An 18,563-nucleotide genomic window follows, 5' to 3' on the forward strand; every position below is an offset into this window, starting at 1 on the left:
AGTCTCCAGTTGCTAATGAGAACTTTGCATGCTTAATTGGGTGCCTTTGTACCATCTGTATCTGTTTCAATGCTGGATGGTTGTTTTGATTTTGGGTTTCTTACCTGTCTTCATAATTGTCTTGCTAGGCCATTTCAGAGGGTAGTTAACACTCAATCACATTGCTTTAGATTCACACTGTGTAAGGATAACATCTGAATTATAAGTACAATACCACTACCACTATTTTACCATACCTAAAATAAAAACCAAGTATAAGAGAATCTGAGATAACAAGGTGTAGAGCTGGATGAACACAGCAGGCCAAGCAGGATCATAGGAGCAGGAAGGCTGACGTTTCGGGCCTAGACCTTTCTTCCTGCTCCTATGATGCTGCTTGGCCTGCTGTGTTCATCCAGCTCTACACCTTGTTATCCCAGATTCTCCAGCATCTGCAGTTCCTACTATCTCTGAAACAAGAGAAACTCAGCAGGTTTGGCACTATCTCTGATAAGAGTTATGAAAATTAAGGTTTCAAGTCCAATATGACTTCTTCAGAACTGGATAAATGATGGGTGTATGCCACTGGCATCTCTGTGTATCCTACATAAAGATGCCCTGATCCCCAGCCTCTTGTCAACAGATCTGTACTGACTGGCATGACAAGTAGCCTGTCTGTGTCTGCATAAATGAACACGTCAGTACAGCAGTATTGATGGCTTTTTGGCTCTGGCTGAAGTGTTAAGAGGCATGGTAGGCAAGGTAAGTCAAGACTTGGATTCTGCAACTATGATGGTAATTGCTCACCAAGTGAGCATTAAAGACAGCAAGTGAGCAGCCCTGAGATGAGATGGATTGTTCTGTGAGCTGGGTGCTTGTTCCAAAGCACGCAGTATTCCTACTGCAACCTTTCAATGCTAGTTGCTGGTGTGCGTTACAGTGCAAGTCTGTACTTTCTAAGCACCTTTCAAGTGGATCAGAGAAGTGCCATAATGATCATAAGTTTGCAAAAACCAGATGCCAGTTGTACGTGGATGAGAGTTGAATGTAGCTGGTGCCTGTGGATCATGCTCTGAATTGGTTTGTGCTGACCAACATGGGAGTCTGTTTGTAGCCAGTGGTGAGCTAAGCTGCTAGATATCCTCTCTGATTTCCATGTCAAGATTTCTCGACATCCAGCTTGTTCAGCCTGTTTGGTAAGATGGGAAGCTGAATATTAATTAGGCGAGTGTGGCATTAACAAGTCATTTACCGAACAATGATCCATTTAATTGGCAATTTACTGCCTGATGAGAAATTTGCTTTGCTGCTCAGCAAAAGTATAATGTTCCTGATGTCATGGTAGATCTGGATTTCTCATCCGATTCTGCCACAAAAGTTGCTATATCCCATTTTGTTCAGACTTCTAAGATTCTACCCCATGCACTCAAGTCCCACCATGACAACTGGGACATTTAAACTTAGATACTTAAATAAATCTGGAATAAAAAGATAGGACCACTAATGATCCCCATTCCACCACCAGATTACCTACAAACCCATCTGGTTCTCTTATGTTGTATAATAGAAGGAAATCTGCCCTTGCCTCGTCTGCAACTCCAAATTCAGAGTAATGTGGTTGGCTGTTAACTAGTCTCTGAAATTGTATAGCGAACCACTTAGTCGTCAACAAGATGGTAAACACTGGTTTTCCCAACAATGCCCACATGCTGTGATTGAATAAGAAAAATGGGCCAATGTAGCAGATATCAAAGTACATTGCAAAAGAGCAGATTTGGTAACATGAACGTATGCAAAGGATCCATTTGAGAAAGAGTTATTCTGTAGTTTTGTTTTTCATTTTCCAGTTTACTTTACATTGAAACTATTCAACTCTGCAATAATGTTAACTACAACCTTGTCATATAAAGCCAGGATCAATGCTCTTAAAGTAAACATAGAAAATCAAGTTGAAATGCTGAGCGAAGTTATTGGAAACAATTGTGAAATTAGTAATTGTGATATTGACGACTGCAAATTTGTTAGTTGTTAGCTAGTATTCGTAAAGTTGTCCACCAGCTAAAGAGAGAACCTGTCAGTGACACTGCAGTTACAGCAAGAATGTCATCTGCTTGGATGAAACCTTTCTAAATTCAGTTCCTTTTCAGAAATTAATTTCTTCACTCATTTGTATTGCAGCGGCTACAGACGACAGATGTTTCAAATATACAGACTGTGGCAGCTGTACAGCCAATATGAATGGGTGTCAGTGGTGTGAGGATAAGAAATGCATTTCTATAACCAGCAACTGCTCTGTGGTAAGTTGAAGTAAAAGTTGGAATACCTATCGGATATCAATTTTCTGTGCAAACTGTCTTTTGATTCAGTGCTAGAGTCATTCAGCACAGAAATAGACCTTTCAGTCCAACTTGTCCATGCCAACCAAGTTTTCCCATTTGCCTGTGTTTAGCCCATATCTCTGTGAACCTTTCCTATTCATGTACCTGTCCAAATGTCTTTTAAATGTTCTAACTGTACCTGCATCTACCACTTCTCAGGCAGTTCATTCCACATACGAACCACTCTCTGTGAAAAAGTTCCCTTCAGGTCCCTTTTAAATCTTTCTCCTCTCATCTTAAAAATATGTCCCCTGGTTTTGAACTGCCCAACCCAGAGAAAAGATCCTATGCAATTCACCTTATCTGTGCCCCTCATGATTTTGCAAACCTCTACAAGGTCACCCATTAACCACCACCTCTCCAGGAAAAGAAGCCCCAGCCTATCCAGCCTCTCCATGTAACTCAAACCCTCAAGTCTTGGCAACATCCTTGTAACTTTTTTCTTAATCCTCTCCAATTTAATAATATCCTTCCTAAAGCAGGGCAACCAGAACTGTGTGCAGTAGTCCAAAAGTGGCCTCATCAACATCCTGTACAACCTCAGCATGATGTTCCAACTCCTAAAAATGGTGGTCTGAGCAATGAACATAAGCATACTAAACACAGTCTTAACACCCTCTATACATGCAGTGCAAATTTCAAAGAATTATGTACCTGAACCCCTGTATTGAATGTTTCAATTATATTTGAATTTTCAATCTTATTAAATAGCATAGTTTTCATTTGCTGCAAAGTGGTTTTGGCTTTAGATGAGTGAAAACTGAGCAGTTAATGCTGTTAGGAAGTCATCCAAGTATCCTTGAGTTGAATGTGTGAGATAACTATCAATAGGTTATCTCCTCTGGCTTGGATGTTGCAATGCTTAGCTGTCCTTGGACATAGCATGCTTCAGAAGACAGTGTACACTACTTCACTCCATACAGGTACCAGTCTGTTTCTTATTTGTAGTAATTCTTTAATGTAGTTTAGGTTAATTACTTCCTTTCATTTCAAAATAAAGGCACTGTCTTCTACTCTATCAGAGACTTTCCCTACTTTCCCACTTTCTACCTTGTTTAAAACCTATTATTAAGTTATAACGGAAAATCATTGTCCTGAAACAGTAACTCTGCTTCTAGCTACACAGATGCTGTCTGACCTGTTGAGTATTTCCAACTTTTTTGATGTTATCACATGAGATTTGTCAGATCATCCATTAATTCAACAGTATGCTTATTGCTGACAATAGGCATATGTATCTGTAATATTGATCTCTGATGAATTCAATGGCATAGTAAAAATATTATTCCACACAGTGAATTATGTGAATCAGTCCATTTAAAAAAAAAAAAGTCTTCAAATACAGTAAGTGCAATTTTTGTTCGTGCAGCAGTCATTTAACTTTTACTTCCCTATCTGGCAGAATAAGGCAGGAATGTATTTAACTGCATTAGTGGTTGATTTACAGTTATTTGAAAGGAATTATTGTATTTTGTTTCAAAAGTTTAATGGTCACATTCTGATTATTCTCCTAAGTGTGTTTTGACAATATTATTTGAGTTATTGGGGGAATTTGAAGGTGGTAGTACAATGCATTTGATTTCATACTGGTATTGTTTTCAATTTTTGTTCATTGTAATATAGTGAATATCTGTATATGCTTCTAAGTCAACCAGATAACACTGTTTAAGATGTGAGTTTGGAGGAGAAGTTCAACCAAATTTATTCAGAAAGGCAATACCAGTGGAACAAATGTGATAGACAGACCTATGCAATCCCACACTAACAGATCAAGTCTAAGCTCTGCAGTCCTGCCATATGCAGTCATAAATGATGGTGGACAGTTCAACATCTATCTGGAGGAGAAGGCTCCACAACCATTCCCATTCTGAATGATGGAGACCCCTGCATATTAGTGCAAAAGACAAGGCTGAAGTGTTTGCAAGTACCTTCAGCTAGTAGTGCCAAATGAATAGTCTATTCTCAGACTCCTCCTGAAGTCCCTGACATCACAGATACAAGTTTTTGGCCAACTGTATTCATTTTATTTAATATTGGGAAATGTGTGAAGACATTGGGATGCTGTAAAGATGATGATCCTGACAACTTTGTTAATTGTACACAATGCTGGCATCTGTCGGAAAATGTGGAAAGTTGCAGAAAATGATGGACAAATCTGAATTAGCAAATTTCAGCCAATTGCATTGTACTTATCATCTGCAGCATGTGTTATTGTTATCAACAATCACAACAAATGGCAGTTGCTCCAAAATAACCTGTTCATTATTGCTAAGTTTTGATTCTGCTAGGGCTGCTCAACTACGAACTTAATTCAGCCTTGTTCCATGCACTGATTAAAGAGCTGAACTCAGGAGGTGAGGTAAGGGTGATTGCCTTGACATCAATGAAACATTTGACCAATTGTGACATCAAGAAGCCCCAGTAAAACTGGAGACAACAGGAAAGGAGGATCTCATGGAGGTGAAGCCTTGCTCTTTGCCTTGAGGCCTCCAAGATGATCTTTCAGTCCATGGTTTGCTCCATCAAACAGGATGAGATGTGCTTGTGTTTCTTCCTGGAGAAGGTGACCAAGGAGAGCTCTGTGATCAACAGCCTGATGGAAGTAGATGGTTCAGAAATGTCATCTCAGTCTGACTTCCTGAGGATCAGTAAATCCTTTTATGCCATACTGTATGATATGAAGCCCATAGAGATCATGACCCCTCCAGTTGTTCCTGACCTCTATCATGGAAATCTTAGACGACAGCACATGGGAATGGCTAAGCCAATTATCATCTCTGGATGAGCTGACAAAGGCTTTTGAATCTTTTGAAAAGAATAAAACTCCTGGAAGTGGCAGCTTACTGGCCAAGTTGGATCCAGCTCCATGGGATTTGATTAGCCTGAAAATGTGGAAAGTTGCTCAAGGCTGTTCTCTCCACAAAAATGGGGGAGAAATTTGAATTGGCAAATTTCAGCCAATTGCATTGTAGTTTGCCTCTTGCAAGTAGCATGTGCAACTCCACGAGGAAAGGTATCATCACCCTTATCTGTCAGCAGAAGGGGGAGAGGGACAAAAATCGAAATTGGCAATTAAATTCGCTGTTGAATGTGGACTACAGAATATTGTCTAAGGTCATTGCCAACCAGGTCAGTTATGCTGTGGGATCGGTGGTTCACTCCAATCAAACATGTGCTGTACCAGGCACAAAGGTTGCCAAGAGCCTCGTGCTCCTCAGGGATACGATTGCCTACGTGCAAGACAAGGGGTGGACACCTACCTTATGAGCTTGGATGAAGAGAAGGCTTTTGAAAAAAATTCGTACACCTACTTGAGGGATGAAGGAGTCCCGTCTGTACGTGGATGAAATCACTGTTTGCTGCACTTACCCTTTGTTCTGGGGACCCAGGTTCGAATCCCACCACAGCAGATAATGGAATTTGAATTCAGTAAAAAATGTCTGGAATTAAGAATCTACTGAGGACCATGAAACTATTGTTGATTGTCAGAAAAAGCTATCTGGCTCACTGATATCCTTCAGGGAGGAAATCTGCCATCCTCACTTGGTCTGGCCTACATGTGACTCTAGACCAACAGCAATGTTATTGACTCTTAACTGCCCTCTGAAATGGCCCAGCAAGCCACTTGCATCAATCACTATGAAGTCTCGGAAAGAAATGAAATTGATGGACTATCTGGCATCGACCCAGGCTTCAGAAACAGCCCTGTCAACCCTGCGAAGTCCTCCTTACCAACATCTGGGGACAGGTACCAAAGTTGGGAGAGCTGTCTCACAGATTAGTGAAGAAACAGCTTGATGTAATCATACTCACAGAATCATACTTGACAGAACATGTCGTAGACTCCACCGTCGTAGACTCCACCATCACCAACCCTGGATATGTCCTGTCCCACTGGCAATTGAAATCCGGCGGAGGTGGTGGCCCAGTGGTATACAGTCAGGAGGGAGTTGCCTTCAGAGCCCTTAACGTTGACTCTGGACCACATGACGTCTCTCGGCTTCAGCTTAAACCCGGGCAAGGAAATCTGCTGCTGACCGCTATTTAGTGTCATCCTTCGGCTGATGAATCAGTACTTCTTTATGTTGAACAAACTTAAAGGAAGCGCTAAGGTTGGTAACGGCACAATATACACTCTAGACGGAGGATTTCAGTGTTCACCACGAAGTGTGGCTTAGCAGCAACTCTACTGATTGAGTTGTTCACGTCCTAAAAGACATAGCTGCTAGATTGGATCTGTGGCAGGTGGCGTGGAAGCCAACAAGAGAGAAAAACATACTTGACCTCATTCTTACCTGTCTGCAGGCGTCATATGCATCTGTCCATGACAGTATTGATAAGGGTGATTACTGCACCAGCAAGTCCCATCTTTACATTAAGAAAAACCTCCATCATGTGGTGTGGCACTATCACTGTGCTAATTGGGACAGACTTCAAACAGATGTAGCAACTCAACACGGCATCCATGAGCCTCTGTGAGCCATCAGCAGCAACAGAATTGTACTCCCCACAATCTGCAACCTCGTAGCTTGGTATATCCCCCACTCAATCATTTTGATCAAGCTAGGTGGTCAACCCTGGTTCAGTGGAGTATGCACAATGCCATGCGGCATTCCTAAATATGAGATGTCAGCCTGGTGAGGCTCCAAAACAGAACTACTTACATAAGCAGTAAGTGATAGACAGAGCTAACCAATCCGATCTAAGCTCTACAGTCTTGCCACATCCAGACGTGAATAGTAGTGGACAATGAAACAAATCTCTGCAGCAGGAGGTTTCACAAATATCCATATCCACATCCTCAATGATGGAGGAGCCCACCACATCAGTGTAAACAATAAGACTGAAGCATTCATAGCAACCTTCAGCTAGATGTGCTAAGTGATGATCCATCTCAGCCTCTGCCAGTAGTCCCCAGCATTACAGATGCCAGTCTTCAGCTAATTCCATTCACTGCATTTGATATTAAGAAATATTTAGAGATACTGTATACTGCAAAAGCTATGGGCACTGATAGCATACCAGCAATAATACTGATGACCTTTGCTTCAAAACTTGCCGCTTCCCTAGTCAAGCTGTTCCAGTACAGTTACAACACTGGCGTCAATCTGACAATATGAAAAATTGGCCAGGTATGTCCTGTATATAAACAGCAGAACTAGTCCAACCCAGCCAATTACAATCTCATCAGCTTACTCTCTATCATCAGTGAAATGCAGGAAGGTTTCACCAACTGTACATTCAAACAGCATCTGCTCAGCAATAATCTGCTCAATGATACCCAGTTTGGGTTCCACCAGGGCCACTCGGCTCTTGACCTCGTTACAGCCAATGTTCATACATGGACAAAAGAGCTGAATTCGAGAGGTGCGTTCAGAGTGACAGCCCTTGACATCAAGGCTGCATTCGGCCAAGTGTGGCATCAAGAAGCCCATGCAAAACTGATATCAGTGGCAAACTCTACTGGTTGGAGTCATACTTGGCACAAAGGAAGGTGGTTGTGTTTGTCGGAGGTATTTTAACGAGATGAATTTGCAGAGTGATGGGAAGACTTGGAATAGTGAGAGTAGATAGAAATTGTTTGAGGTAAAAAAGCTGACAAATGTGAGCTGGGAAGCCTTCGGCGCTGTAAACTTCTGTGGCAAGCAGTGTACATTGTAACACTTAAAAGTTATAAAAAATGTTTTAAGAGAAAAGTTGGTGTAATAATGGATCATCCGTTCAAAATTAGTGAATGTGATTTAGGTAGGCTATAACCAGCTTTGTCTTTACAAAGTCTTTACATCAGTTAAATTACAAACCTAGAATGTATGGCACAGAAACAGGACATTTAGTCTAACCTGTCCATACTTCAAGTTCTACTCAAATCTATCCTCGTTTTATTCTCAACTGAGTCTACCATTGTAAAAATCTTCCCTTCTTCCTCACGCATACACATCTAACCTCCCCTCAAACACATCGTTTGTCTTGATAGTCCTGCAATTTTAAACACACAGTTGTTTGAAACAACATATCTAAATTCGAATATAAACTTAAGTTGTAAAGAAAATTCTAACTCTGATAGTAACTTTGGCTTAGTAGTTTCATTACTCTGATTCAGTGAAATTGCTGGCAACTTCCAAAAGATTAAACTGAATTGTATTGAGTACATATGCATACTATTTAATACAATAGGCTTTTCAATTTACTTGGCTGTTTATTTCTAATTCTCCATTGTACACAACCCTACTCTCCCAGTTTCCTTTATTTTCCAAAAAGAAATTTTGCTGAAAATCCTGTGTAATTGTTATGGGATAGTATTCTCTAAAACAGTGGCCGGCAGGTTCAAACTCTTAGTGTGCCAGCCATCATTGCTCTACCAACGTTTTTGCTCTTAACCAACTTGGAGTGACTGGAAACAAATAAATCTCCATATCTTGGCCTAACACCTTGCCATCTTTCACTTTTATCAATAATACATTGATCCGATCCTTTTCTCTATGCTTCAATGGTATGATGTTTGAAATTAAGACCTTTGAAAGATCTAATCTATTCCGTCTGACATTTTAAAATCTTTTTCTCAAATTTGAACCACTTGTGTATAAATAAATTATATTTTAATATATGCAATTATTTATCAGTAATCAGTGTTAGATATTTCTTGAAAAGTTGCATGGGATGTTTTATGGAATAATTTTGCGAAACTCTGGTAAATATCCAATGGCAATTTTAACCATTTCTTTTCCTAGTCTGTAAGAAACAATACAAAATGTCGTGTACGGAATATGCACATTTGTAGCAAATTTACAAGTTGCAAGACCTGTTCAATGAAGCTTAACTGTCAGTGGGATGAGCGGAACCAAGAATGTCAAGCTCTGCCAGGTAAAGATCTGAACAGCCCATAGCGCATGATTTTTGCTGTAGGACCATTTTCTACTTGCGACATTCCAATAATATATGGCTTTTGGTGTTATCAGCTGCTAAATAACCAATTCTGCTAATTATTTCAAATTTTATCCTATAAAATAATTATTTCAAGCTCCTTAAAATTTTTTGTAATAAATTATTGTTAATTTGTTGTCCCCTTCATCGCGATATATGAAATATGATTATCAACCACAGTACCATTTAGTTAAAGATCTTCTGAAAAAGTGAAAGGTATGACTTTTTTTTTGCCTGCTGATGTTAATCATGTCTAATTTTTGGGTCAGATTTGATGGTTTTATTTGCTTTTCCTGCCTCAGAGTCAAGATCCTTCCATACTTCAAATTGTGGATGATCATATGATAAAGTAATCTTTCCAGAAAAGTTGTGGAGAAGGCAGCATGTTAAAGATATACAAACTTTCATCAACTTTAGAAAATGTAAAATGTTTTGAGAAATAAACTAATTCCTTGAGTTTAAATAAAAAAGCATTGCCCTTAGAAAATGATGAAGTAACTTAACTTTTATGCGAAACTATTAAATGTGGAAGTGTTGAATAAAAGAGTTACATATTTAATTTATTTTAAACTCAACTTCTGTCAATATCTAATTAGTTTAGCAGATTTTTGAGGAGGTTATGATTTTAATGACTTCTTGTGATGTGTTGGAGGGGAAATTATGTGGAAGACAACTTTTGAATTTTGTCTAAAATGATGATTTAAGAAGAAACGGGCAGACTAGAAGGGGAGAAAAGTCACAATGGCAAAGGTTTATAGATGTCGTAAAATTCATAGTTTCTTTGTGCTTTTTCACCCTAATCACTGTATTTCAAGATCTTGAAAGAGGTCCAAAAACTGAGTTTGTTCCTACAATTTCAGCTCATCTTTGTGGAGAAGGTTGGAGTCATGTTGGAGATGTCTGCCTCCGGATCAACACAAGTCGAGAAAACTATGATAACGCAAAACTTTATTGCTACAATCTGAGTGGCAATCTTGCCTCTCTTACCACGTCTAAAGAAGTTGAATTTGTTCTAGATGAGCTACACAAATATACAGTTCAGGTATTTCAGATTAAGTAGTTTTTTTTATTCCAACTTCAGCAATTTTGCATGTTTGGAGATTGTACAGTACGAAACATGAACGATAGTAAGTGAGTTATTAAACTGCTGTATCTTGGGGACACCAACATGGCGAAATGTGATTTAAAGACCTATCTTCAGTTGATCATCTTGAGAGCACAGAATCCAGTTTGTTTAGATGTACTGGAGTATATAATGGGGAACTATAACACATAATACTTTGGCTAATCATTTATAACACATCTGTTTCCAACCCAACTGCCTGTGGACAGTGATATTTTATTTCACAGCATTAAGTTCTGACGTAATGTTGTGACACTAAGATATTTTTGGCTGTTTTCACTTCAGAATGTCTAATATGATTCCTTTAAAATTAATGGGTTATTGCCATTCTATCTTGATTATATGAACTACTTGATGCTGTCAATTAGTGCCTTAAAGGATGTTATTTAAAATTTAAAAATTAAAATTTAATTTCACAATTTAAAAATTAAAGACAATCCTGATAAATATATATTATTTATATATAGAGGCATGTGAATTTTACTCATTAAAATTGCATTTCTTAATACCTGGCTGGGGAAAAATGATATTCTCCAATGCAGTACTACATTGATGCAGAAAAAACATTTATGATGAGAGCCAATTAATCTATATCTACTGCTGTAAATCTGGCATAGCTGGACTTCTTTTTGTCACGTGAAATCATAGCTGAAAGTAAAGACTGCAAATTTGGTAGCGAACTTTATTATTTGGAGTTGTGAAGCTAAATTATCATTTGTTGTATGAATGTATGATGAAAATAGGAGTTAGGACTGAAGCAGTTCAGTGAATTTAATACCTCCAGTGTGTTTAAAACAGTTCAAAGGATAGTTTACCCCACTTGGTATGAAATAGAGGTAGTTCACATTATATAATAGAATATTAATGCTCTTGAAATAAATATCCTCCAGCTTGCTATGTGAATAAAATGCAAAAAGAATGTGTTATACACACTGTTTCAACTTATTTGCTTGGTGGAGTAGATGGATTTATTTTCAAAGTCAGTAGCTACTCACACCATAGACTTTAATATCCAGGCATGTAGATCTAATTCAAATTCCTGTTTTCCCAGTGGTGGACTTGGTTCCTGCATGGTAGTGTACCTAGAGATCTCTTTAGGAATTTAGTCTTGCCTATCTTTGTTGCAATTCAAAATGAATGGCAGGTAGGCAGTGGTCTTGTATCTGCAACATCTACATTAACAGTCAGGTGTTCAATTGCTTGAGTTTTCAAGACAATTCAGGAACTTACTTATTTTTCATCTGCCTGATAGGTTTATGAAGAAGCGTCATTGAACCTCATCATTAATGTGACTATCATACTCTAAAATTGTATTTTTTATGATATTATTCCTGTCTGTTATTTAGAGACAGTGACCAGTAGTTTAGCAAACTTGCAGACTGCCTGCAGAAATTTGTCACTATCCTCTGCCTGCTGCATGCTGATATGCATGTTGTAGTTCTCACCAATGAATCCACCACAAATCCAATACGAACAGAAACTGGGGTCTTTCATTGTACCAACACTCTTCTCCATCTTTCTCATCATAGCATTCTACCCCATATCCATTGAGGCCCTTGGTGGAGTGTGGTCTTTCTACAGGATGAGTGGGACACTGTATAACTTGTGTTGCTTCCAATCCCAAATTAAGACAACTGTGATTTCTGATATTGAGCTGCTGTTTTCAGATAATACTTGTGTACATACTTAGAGGCTGAGCTCCAAGCCATCATCTATGCATCCAGAGAGGCATATGAAAGAAATGGACCTTAGGCAACATATCCTGTACCAGACAGTTCTTGCTGTGCAGCACTTCACACGAAATATCAAGATCCACAGTAAGCCTCTGAGTAAAGTGGACTTTCTTTCTATGGATTGTCATTTTGCTACAGTGGGTGGCTTGAGTGTTCTGTTGAGCCTGAGAGAAATACTGTCACACCAGGTGCCACTGAGGCACAGTGGGGAAAGACCACTGTCTGAGGTCTTTCGGCTGAAATTAAATGGGGGTCTGTTCGGTTATCAGATCCTCCTAGTGCCTCAAATGCATGTAAATATAGTCTTGTGTGTGTAAAAGATGTCTTTGGTTTATTTAGATAAAGCCAAACTCCAATGTTTGTTTCCTTAATATGCTACTGTACGAAACCATTTATGACTATGTGTATTGTTGTAGGGAGAAGTATCAAAGAGGAGTCTTCCATCCTGTGTTCCTTAGTATGAGTGACCTTTATTCAGAGCTCAATTACCACATATGTGGGAGAGACCAGAGACCATTCTAAATCTGGCCTTCACGTGGGTCGCAGTTGCCTTCTTAATAGACAGCTCAGATTGGAGGGCAATGAAGCTCTGACTTCCCCAGCGAAATAGACCATTTTTATACCCTTTGTATTAGAATAATTACTTGCAACATTGATGTCATTGTTAGCCACAATCCCCTAATCTATACATTCAATCCAGTAAACACACAATCAATGATGGACAGCCATCTATGGATAGTCCTACGTCCTACCATAATTTCATGATATTTATGAGATAACTCCAGTATCTGTCTTTGGGATCTTCGAATGCATCTGATAGTTTTATTCCTTCCCAGAAATTTGCCAGCTGTAATGCATTTTTCACCAATAACCTAAATAGTTGCTTTTCACTAAAATGGCTTCCGAATTCTGTACTACTTTCGTATGGCAGATAAGAATATTAATTTCTACTAATTGTTATGAAGTGTTTGAAATCAGTTCTAATGTAAGGTTACTGTGACACAGCTGAAAAATTGTGAACAACTCTCTCATTAGCCTGAGAGATCAAACAACAGTCCCTCTGACTTACAACTGCAGTTTACGATCCCTGCTATTTACATGTGTAAGTGGATTTTAAACTGAAGTTTCGTGTTTAAGTAAAATTTTACTATGTTCACTCTGAACAGTTTCCATTATTAATGATCTTTTCTTAATAAAAAGCATCTGTTTGAACTCCCCTGATGAGGGTGAAATGCAATCACTTTACAACTCTACCAAGCCATTAAATAAAGCTTGTTCAGATTCCACAAACAGCTCGGGGACAGCCACATCTTCATTCTTTATTTTGTAATATGCCTTTGTTGCTCTTCCCTTGATCTTTAGATGTAATGATGTGGAGGTGCCGGCGTTGGATTGGGGAGAACAAGGTTAAAAAATCACATGACACCAGGTTACAGTCCAACAGGTTTATTTGAAGATACAAGCTTTCAGAGTCTTCCTCCTCCTTCAGGTCTCAGTGAGACAGGTGGCATCAGGCGCAGAATTTATAAGCAAAAGATCAAAGGGTCATACAACTGATGCGAATGTGTTGAAAAAACCTAAGATGACTGTTAAATCTTTAATCAGATAGAAAGTATTAACATGCAAATTTCAGAATTTCGTTCAAATCACTGCTCCAAGTTAACTAAAGGTTTATCAATTCCCTCAGCGTACCAGAGGTGACATCCTGGTCAGGCAATGCATTTTAGGTGGAGGCCTTGTTTAGAATCTGGCTATGTATTAACTTGGAGTCAGACTGGTTTTATTTCCAAAGTAGAAATTTATAAAATGCCACAGTGACTGTCTAACAATTGTATGGTTTTTGAATAAAATAGAATGTATCTACAAATACAGATTCAGCCCATAGATCTGTGTGTGTGTGTGTGAGAGAGAAAGAGAGAGGCTGAGTCAGTGTGTGTGCACGTGCATGCGCGCTTGAGAGAGGGTCTATGTGAGTGTGTTTGTATGTGTGTGTGTGTGTGTGTGTGTGTGTGTGTGTGTGTGTGGGTGAGGTCACCTGTAGTGCGACATGAGCCCCAAGATCCTGATTGAGGCCGTTCTCATGGGTACCGAACTTGGCTGTCAGCTCTGCTTGGCACCTCTGCATTGTTGTGTATCCCGAAGTCTGCCTTGGGGATTGTTTCCCCGAAGATCTGAGGCCGAATGTCCTTGACAACTGAAGTGTTCCCCACTCGGAGGGAACATTCATGTCTGGTGATTGTTACACGGTGTCCATTCATCCATTGTCATAGCGTCTGCATGGTTTCGCCAATATACCATGCCTCAGGGCATCCTTACCTGCAGCGTATGAGATAGGCAATGTTGGCTGAGTCACATGAGTATCTGCCATGCATGTGGTGGGTGGTGTTCCCACATGTGGTGGTCGCATCCATGTCGATGATCTGACATGTCTTGCAGAGGTAGTCATGACAGGGTGTATAATGTTGTGGTCGATGTTGTCCTGAAGGCCGAGTAGGTTTGGTGGTTGTTTGAAGGCGAGAAGTGGAGGCGTAGGGAAGATCTTGGTGAGATGCTAATTGTCATTGATAATGTTTTGAAGGCTGCGAAGAACAAGGCGTAGTTTCTCCGCTCCCAGGAAGTACTGGACGACGAAGGGTACCCTGTCAGTCGTATCCCGTATCTGTCTTCTGAGGTGGTCATTAGAGTTTTTTGCTGCGGCCCTTCAGCGTCCAGTACTTCCCGGGAGCGGAAAAATTACGCCATGCTCTTCGCAACCTTCAACACATTGTCAATGATAATTAGCATCTCGCCAAGATCTTCCCTATGCCTCCATTTCTCGCCTTCAAACAACCACCAAACCTTAAACTGACCATTGTTTGCAGCAAACTACCAAGCCTTCTGGACAACATCGACCACAACACTATACAACCCTGTCATGGCTACCTCTGCAAGACATGTCAGATCATCGACATGGATGCTACCACCACCCACCACGTGCATGGCAGATACTCATGTGACTCAGCCAACATTGCCTATATCATACGCTCAGATCTTCGGGTAAACGACCTCCAAGGCAGACTTCGGGATATACAACAACTCAGAGTTGCTGACCAGAGGCTGATAGCCAAGCTTGGTACCCATGAGAACGGCTGAACTGGGATCTTGGGTTCGTGTCACAACATAGGTGACCCCACCACGCTATACATGTGTGTGCACGCGTGTACACACACACTCTCACACACCAACTCTGTCTCACTCACACACACAAATCTATAGGGTGAATATACATTTGCAGAATTTTAATTTGGATGCATTCTATTTTGTTCAAAAACCACACAATTGGTAGACAGTCGGTGTGGCATTTTATAAATTCCTACTTTGGAAATAAACCAGTCTGACTCCAAGTTAACACATTGCCAGATTCTAAACAAGGCCTCCACCTTAAATGCATGGTCTGAACCAGGATGTCACCTCTGGTATGCTGAGGGAACTAATTAAACCTTTAGTTATCTTGGAGCAGTGACTTGAAAGAAATTCTGAAATTTGCATATTAATACTTTCTAACTGATTAAAGATTTAACAGCCATCTTAGGTTTGTTCAACACAATCACATCAGCTCTATGACTCTTTGATCTTTTGCTTATAAATTCTCTGCCTGACGCCACCTCTCTCACTGAGACCTGAAGAAGGAGGGAGACTCTGAAAGCTTGTATCTTCAAATAAACCTGTTGGACTATAACCTGGTGTTGTGTGATGTTTTACCCTGTCTTTGGATGTAAGAATTTGTTCAGATTATCTATGTCTGCACTTAAGTTTCATTGTTTATCTCTCTCAGTCATGACCTGTTTTTACAAACTGGCTAATGGCTTTTTTGAAGGTTGTGTTTACACCATTTTATTACTTTATCTTCCCTAATGATGCATTGGGCCTCTAACCTTTTCACACTAATTTATCATTTGCCCTTCTAATTCTACGGTTACCTAAACAGATCGAAATACTGTAGGATCAGACTTTTCCTTGCACTTTTTACTAAATAACAAACTTGGGACTGTGGCTAAGTCAGGCGTTACAAAAATGTTCCTCAGTAAAATGCTTATAACTGCACCCGAAGGTTGCAGGAACAACAACTCATATTCCGCTTGGGAACCCTGCAGCCCAATGGTATCAACGTGGATTTCACAAGTTTCAAAATCTCCCCTCCCCCTACCGCATCCCAAAACCAGTCCAGCTCGTCCCTGCCTCCCTAACCTGTTCTTCCTCCCACCTATCCCCTCCTCCCACCTCAAGCCGCACCTCCATCTCCTACCGACTAACCTCATCCCGCCCCCTTGACCTGTCCGTCCTCCCTGGACTGACCTATCCTCTCCCTAACTCCCCACCTACACTCACCTTTACTGGCCCCATCCCCGCCTCTTCGACCTGTTTGTTTCCTGTCCATCTATCCTCTCCTCTATCCATCTTCTATCCGCCTCCCACTCTCTCCCTATTTATTTCAGAACCCCCTTCCCCTCCCCCTTTTCTGATGAAGGGTCTAGGCCCGAAACGTCAGCATCTCTGCTCCTATGATGCTGCTTGGCCTGCTGTGTTCATCCAGCCCTGCACCTTGTTGTTCGGATTCACCAGCATCTGCAGTTCCTACCATCTCTGATAACTGTAGAGCTGCCTGGTTTCAGAAATCTGATTAACTTCCCTAATGTTTCTTCCTATGGAGATTCTCGTCTTATTTAATATATCTGTATTGAGATTATAAGTATAGCTGTGAGCATTTGTTGTACGTAACTGTCAAATCCTTTTGGCCATCCTGTGTACGCCAAAAAATCCCAAGTGGCCGTCTTGTCAACTTAGTCATGGGCTGCTACAACAAAGATATTCCTTATGAAGAAAGTATATTTTTGAAAGAAAAAGTTATCAACTCTTGGTCGGGTGATCCATGGTGGTAAGATTGGAGGGAAAGAACCAGATAAAGCTGAATCCATAACAAGTTTGGAAACCACGATCCAGTCTGAAGATATTTGTATATGATATGATTGGCTCTGACAGCAGATGAAAGCTGCAGTTGTAGGGCGGTCTCCAGTCGTAGAGCCACAGTCATTCAGCACGAAACAGACCCTTCAGTCCAACCAGCCCAGGCTGAACATAATCCCAAACTAAACTAGTCCCACATGCCTACTCCTGGCCCATAAACCTCCATACCTTTTCTATTTATGCATCTATCCAGTCAGAGGTTTCCTTGCCATGACAGACACTGATCCCCACACATACAGAAAGTGAGACATGCATGCGCGCACTAATGCGCGCACCACTCTCCCATAACGCATAAATACACATGCCCTGTGGCGAATGGCAAGAATGATGGGGACAAGGTCGCGATGCATGGATGTCGCCATCTTTTGATTGCATGTAAGCAATGGAGTTTGACTCAGTTTTTTAACTCTTAGAATAGGCACTGTATTTTGACAGCTTTCTTCATGGCTGAATAGCCCTTTCAGGATCCGTTCTTCTCCCCTCATGGCGAAAAGGCTAGAAAAGGGCCCTAAAAATGGTCTCTTCAGACGCCAACCTGGCTGGAAAACTGCATAAAGCAGGCTGATCTACTTGTGGTCGGAAAATCAATGTCAATCTCGGAACCTGGAAAGTGTGAACTCTCTCAGGTGAAGAACAAAACATCATCCACAACGAAGAACTGTCCTTGATGCCCATGAACTCGGGTACTTCAGCGTGGGTATTGCAGCCTTGCAGGAGACTTGAAGAGCAGGAAAAGGGCAACTGAGTGAAGAAGATGGTGGTTACACCTTCTGGAGAGGAAAACCTGAGGATCAACCTCGGATAAGTGGAATCTGATTCGTCATCAAGAACAAATTTGTCTGTTGACTCTGAGTTCCTTGTTGGCATCAGCGATTGCCTCATGACTCCCCATCTGCTACTTGCCAAGAACCAGCTAGCAATGGTTGTAAGTCTGTGTTCCCAAACCTTGATGTCACAAATTAGTCCAACAAAAGCTTCAACTCCACCCTAGATACCATACACACCAAAATGCTCAAGGAAGATAAAATGATCCTCCGTGGAAACTTCAACGCCAGGATCGACAGGACTCAACTCCTGTTCACCAAATGTGAGGAATACCAGCTGATCATCATTAACACACCGTTCCACCAAAATGACAAGTTCAAGACTTCTTGAAGACATTCGTAATCAAAACACTGGCACATAATTGACCAAGTCATCATTCAGTCCTGAGACCAGAAGTAATTATTACCATGACCAAAGCAGTGATCAGTGCAGATAACTGCTGGACAGATGACCAATTTATCCATTCCTTTATCTCCATCAAATGCCACCAGAAGCAGCTGAAGAAGGAAAAACACCTCTGGAAGAAAATTCATTGTTGAGCAGCTTCAAGAGCCGAGCAGAATAGCTAAACAAAACACTGGCCCATAATTGACCAAATCA

At 40.5% G+C, this 18,563-nt stretch overlaps 1 protein-coding gene across 1 annotated transcript in view; it reads left to right on the plus strand.

Moving 5' to 3' along the window:
• Window positions 1-18,563, plus strand: part of atrnl1b (attractin-like 1b) — an 843,599-nt gene that overhangs the window by 160,964 nt on the left and 664,072 nt on the right. Inside the window, exons 10-12 of the mRNA XM_048609206.1 lie at window positions 2,158-2,276; window positions 9,086-9,218; window positions 10,139-10,320. Coding sequence (XP_048465163.1) covers window positions 2,158-2,276; window positions 9,086-9,218; window positions 10,139-10,320 — 434 coding nt within the window. The remainder of the gene's footprint in view (window positions 1-2,157; window positions 2,277-9,085; window positions 9,219-10,138; window positions 10,321-18,563) is intronic.

Source organism: Rhincodon typus, chromosome 20, assembly GCF_021869965.1.
Source record: "Rhincodon typus isolate 14 chromosome 20, sRhiTyp1.1, whole genome shotgun sequence".
NCBI classification, from domain to species: Eukaryota; Metazoa; Chordata; class Chondrichthyes; order Orectolobiformes; family Rhincodontidae; genus Rhincodon; species Rhincodon typus.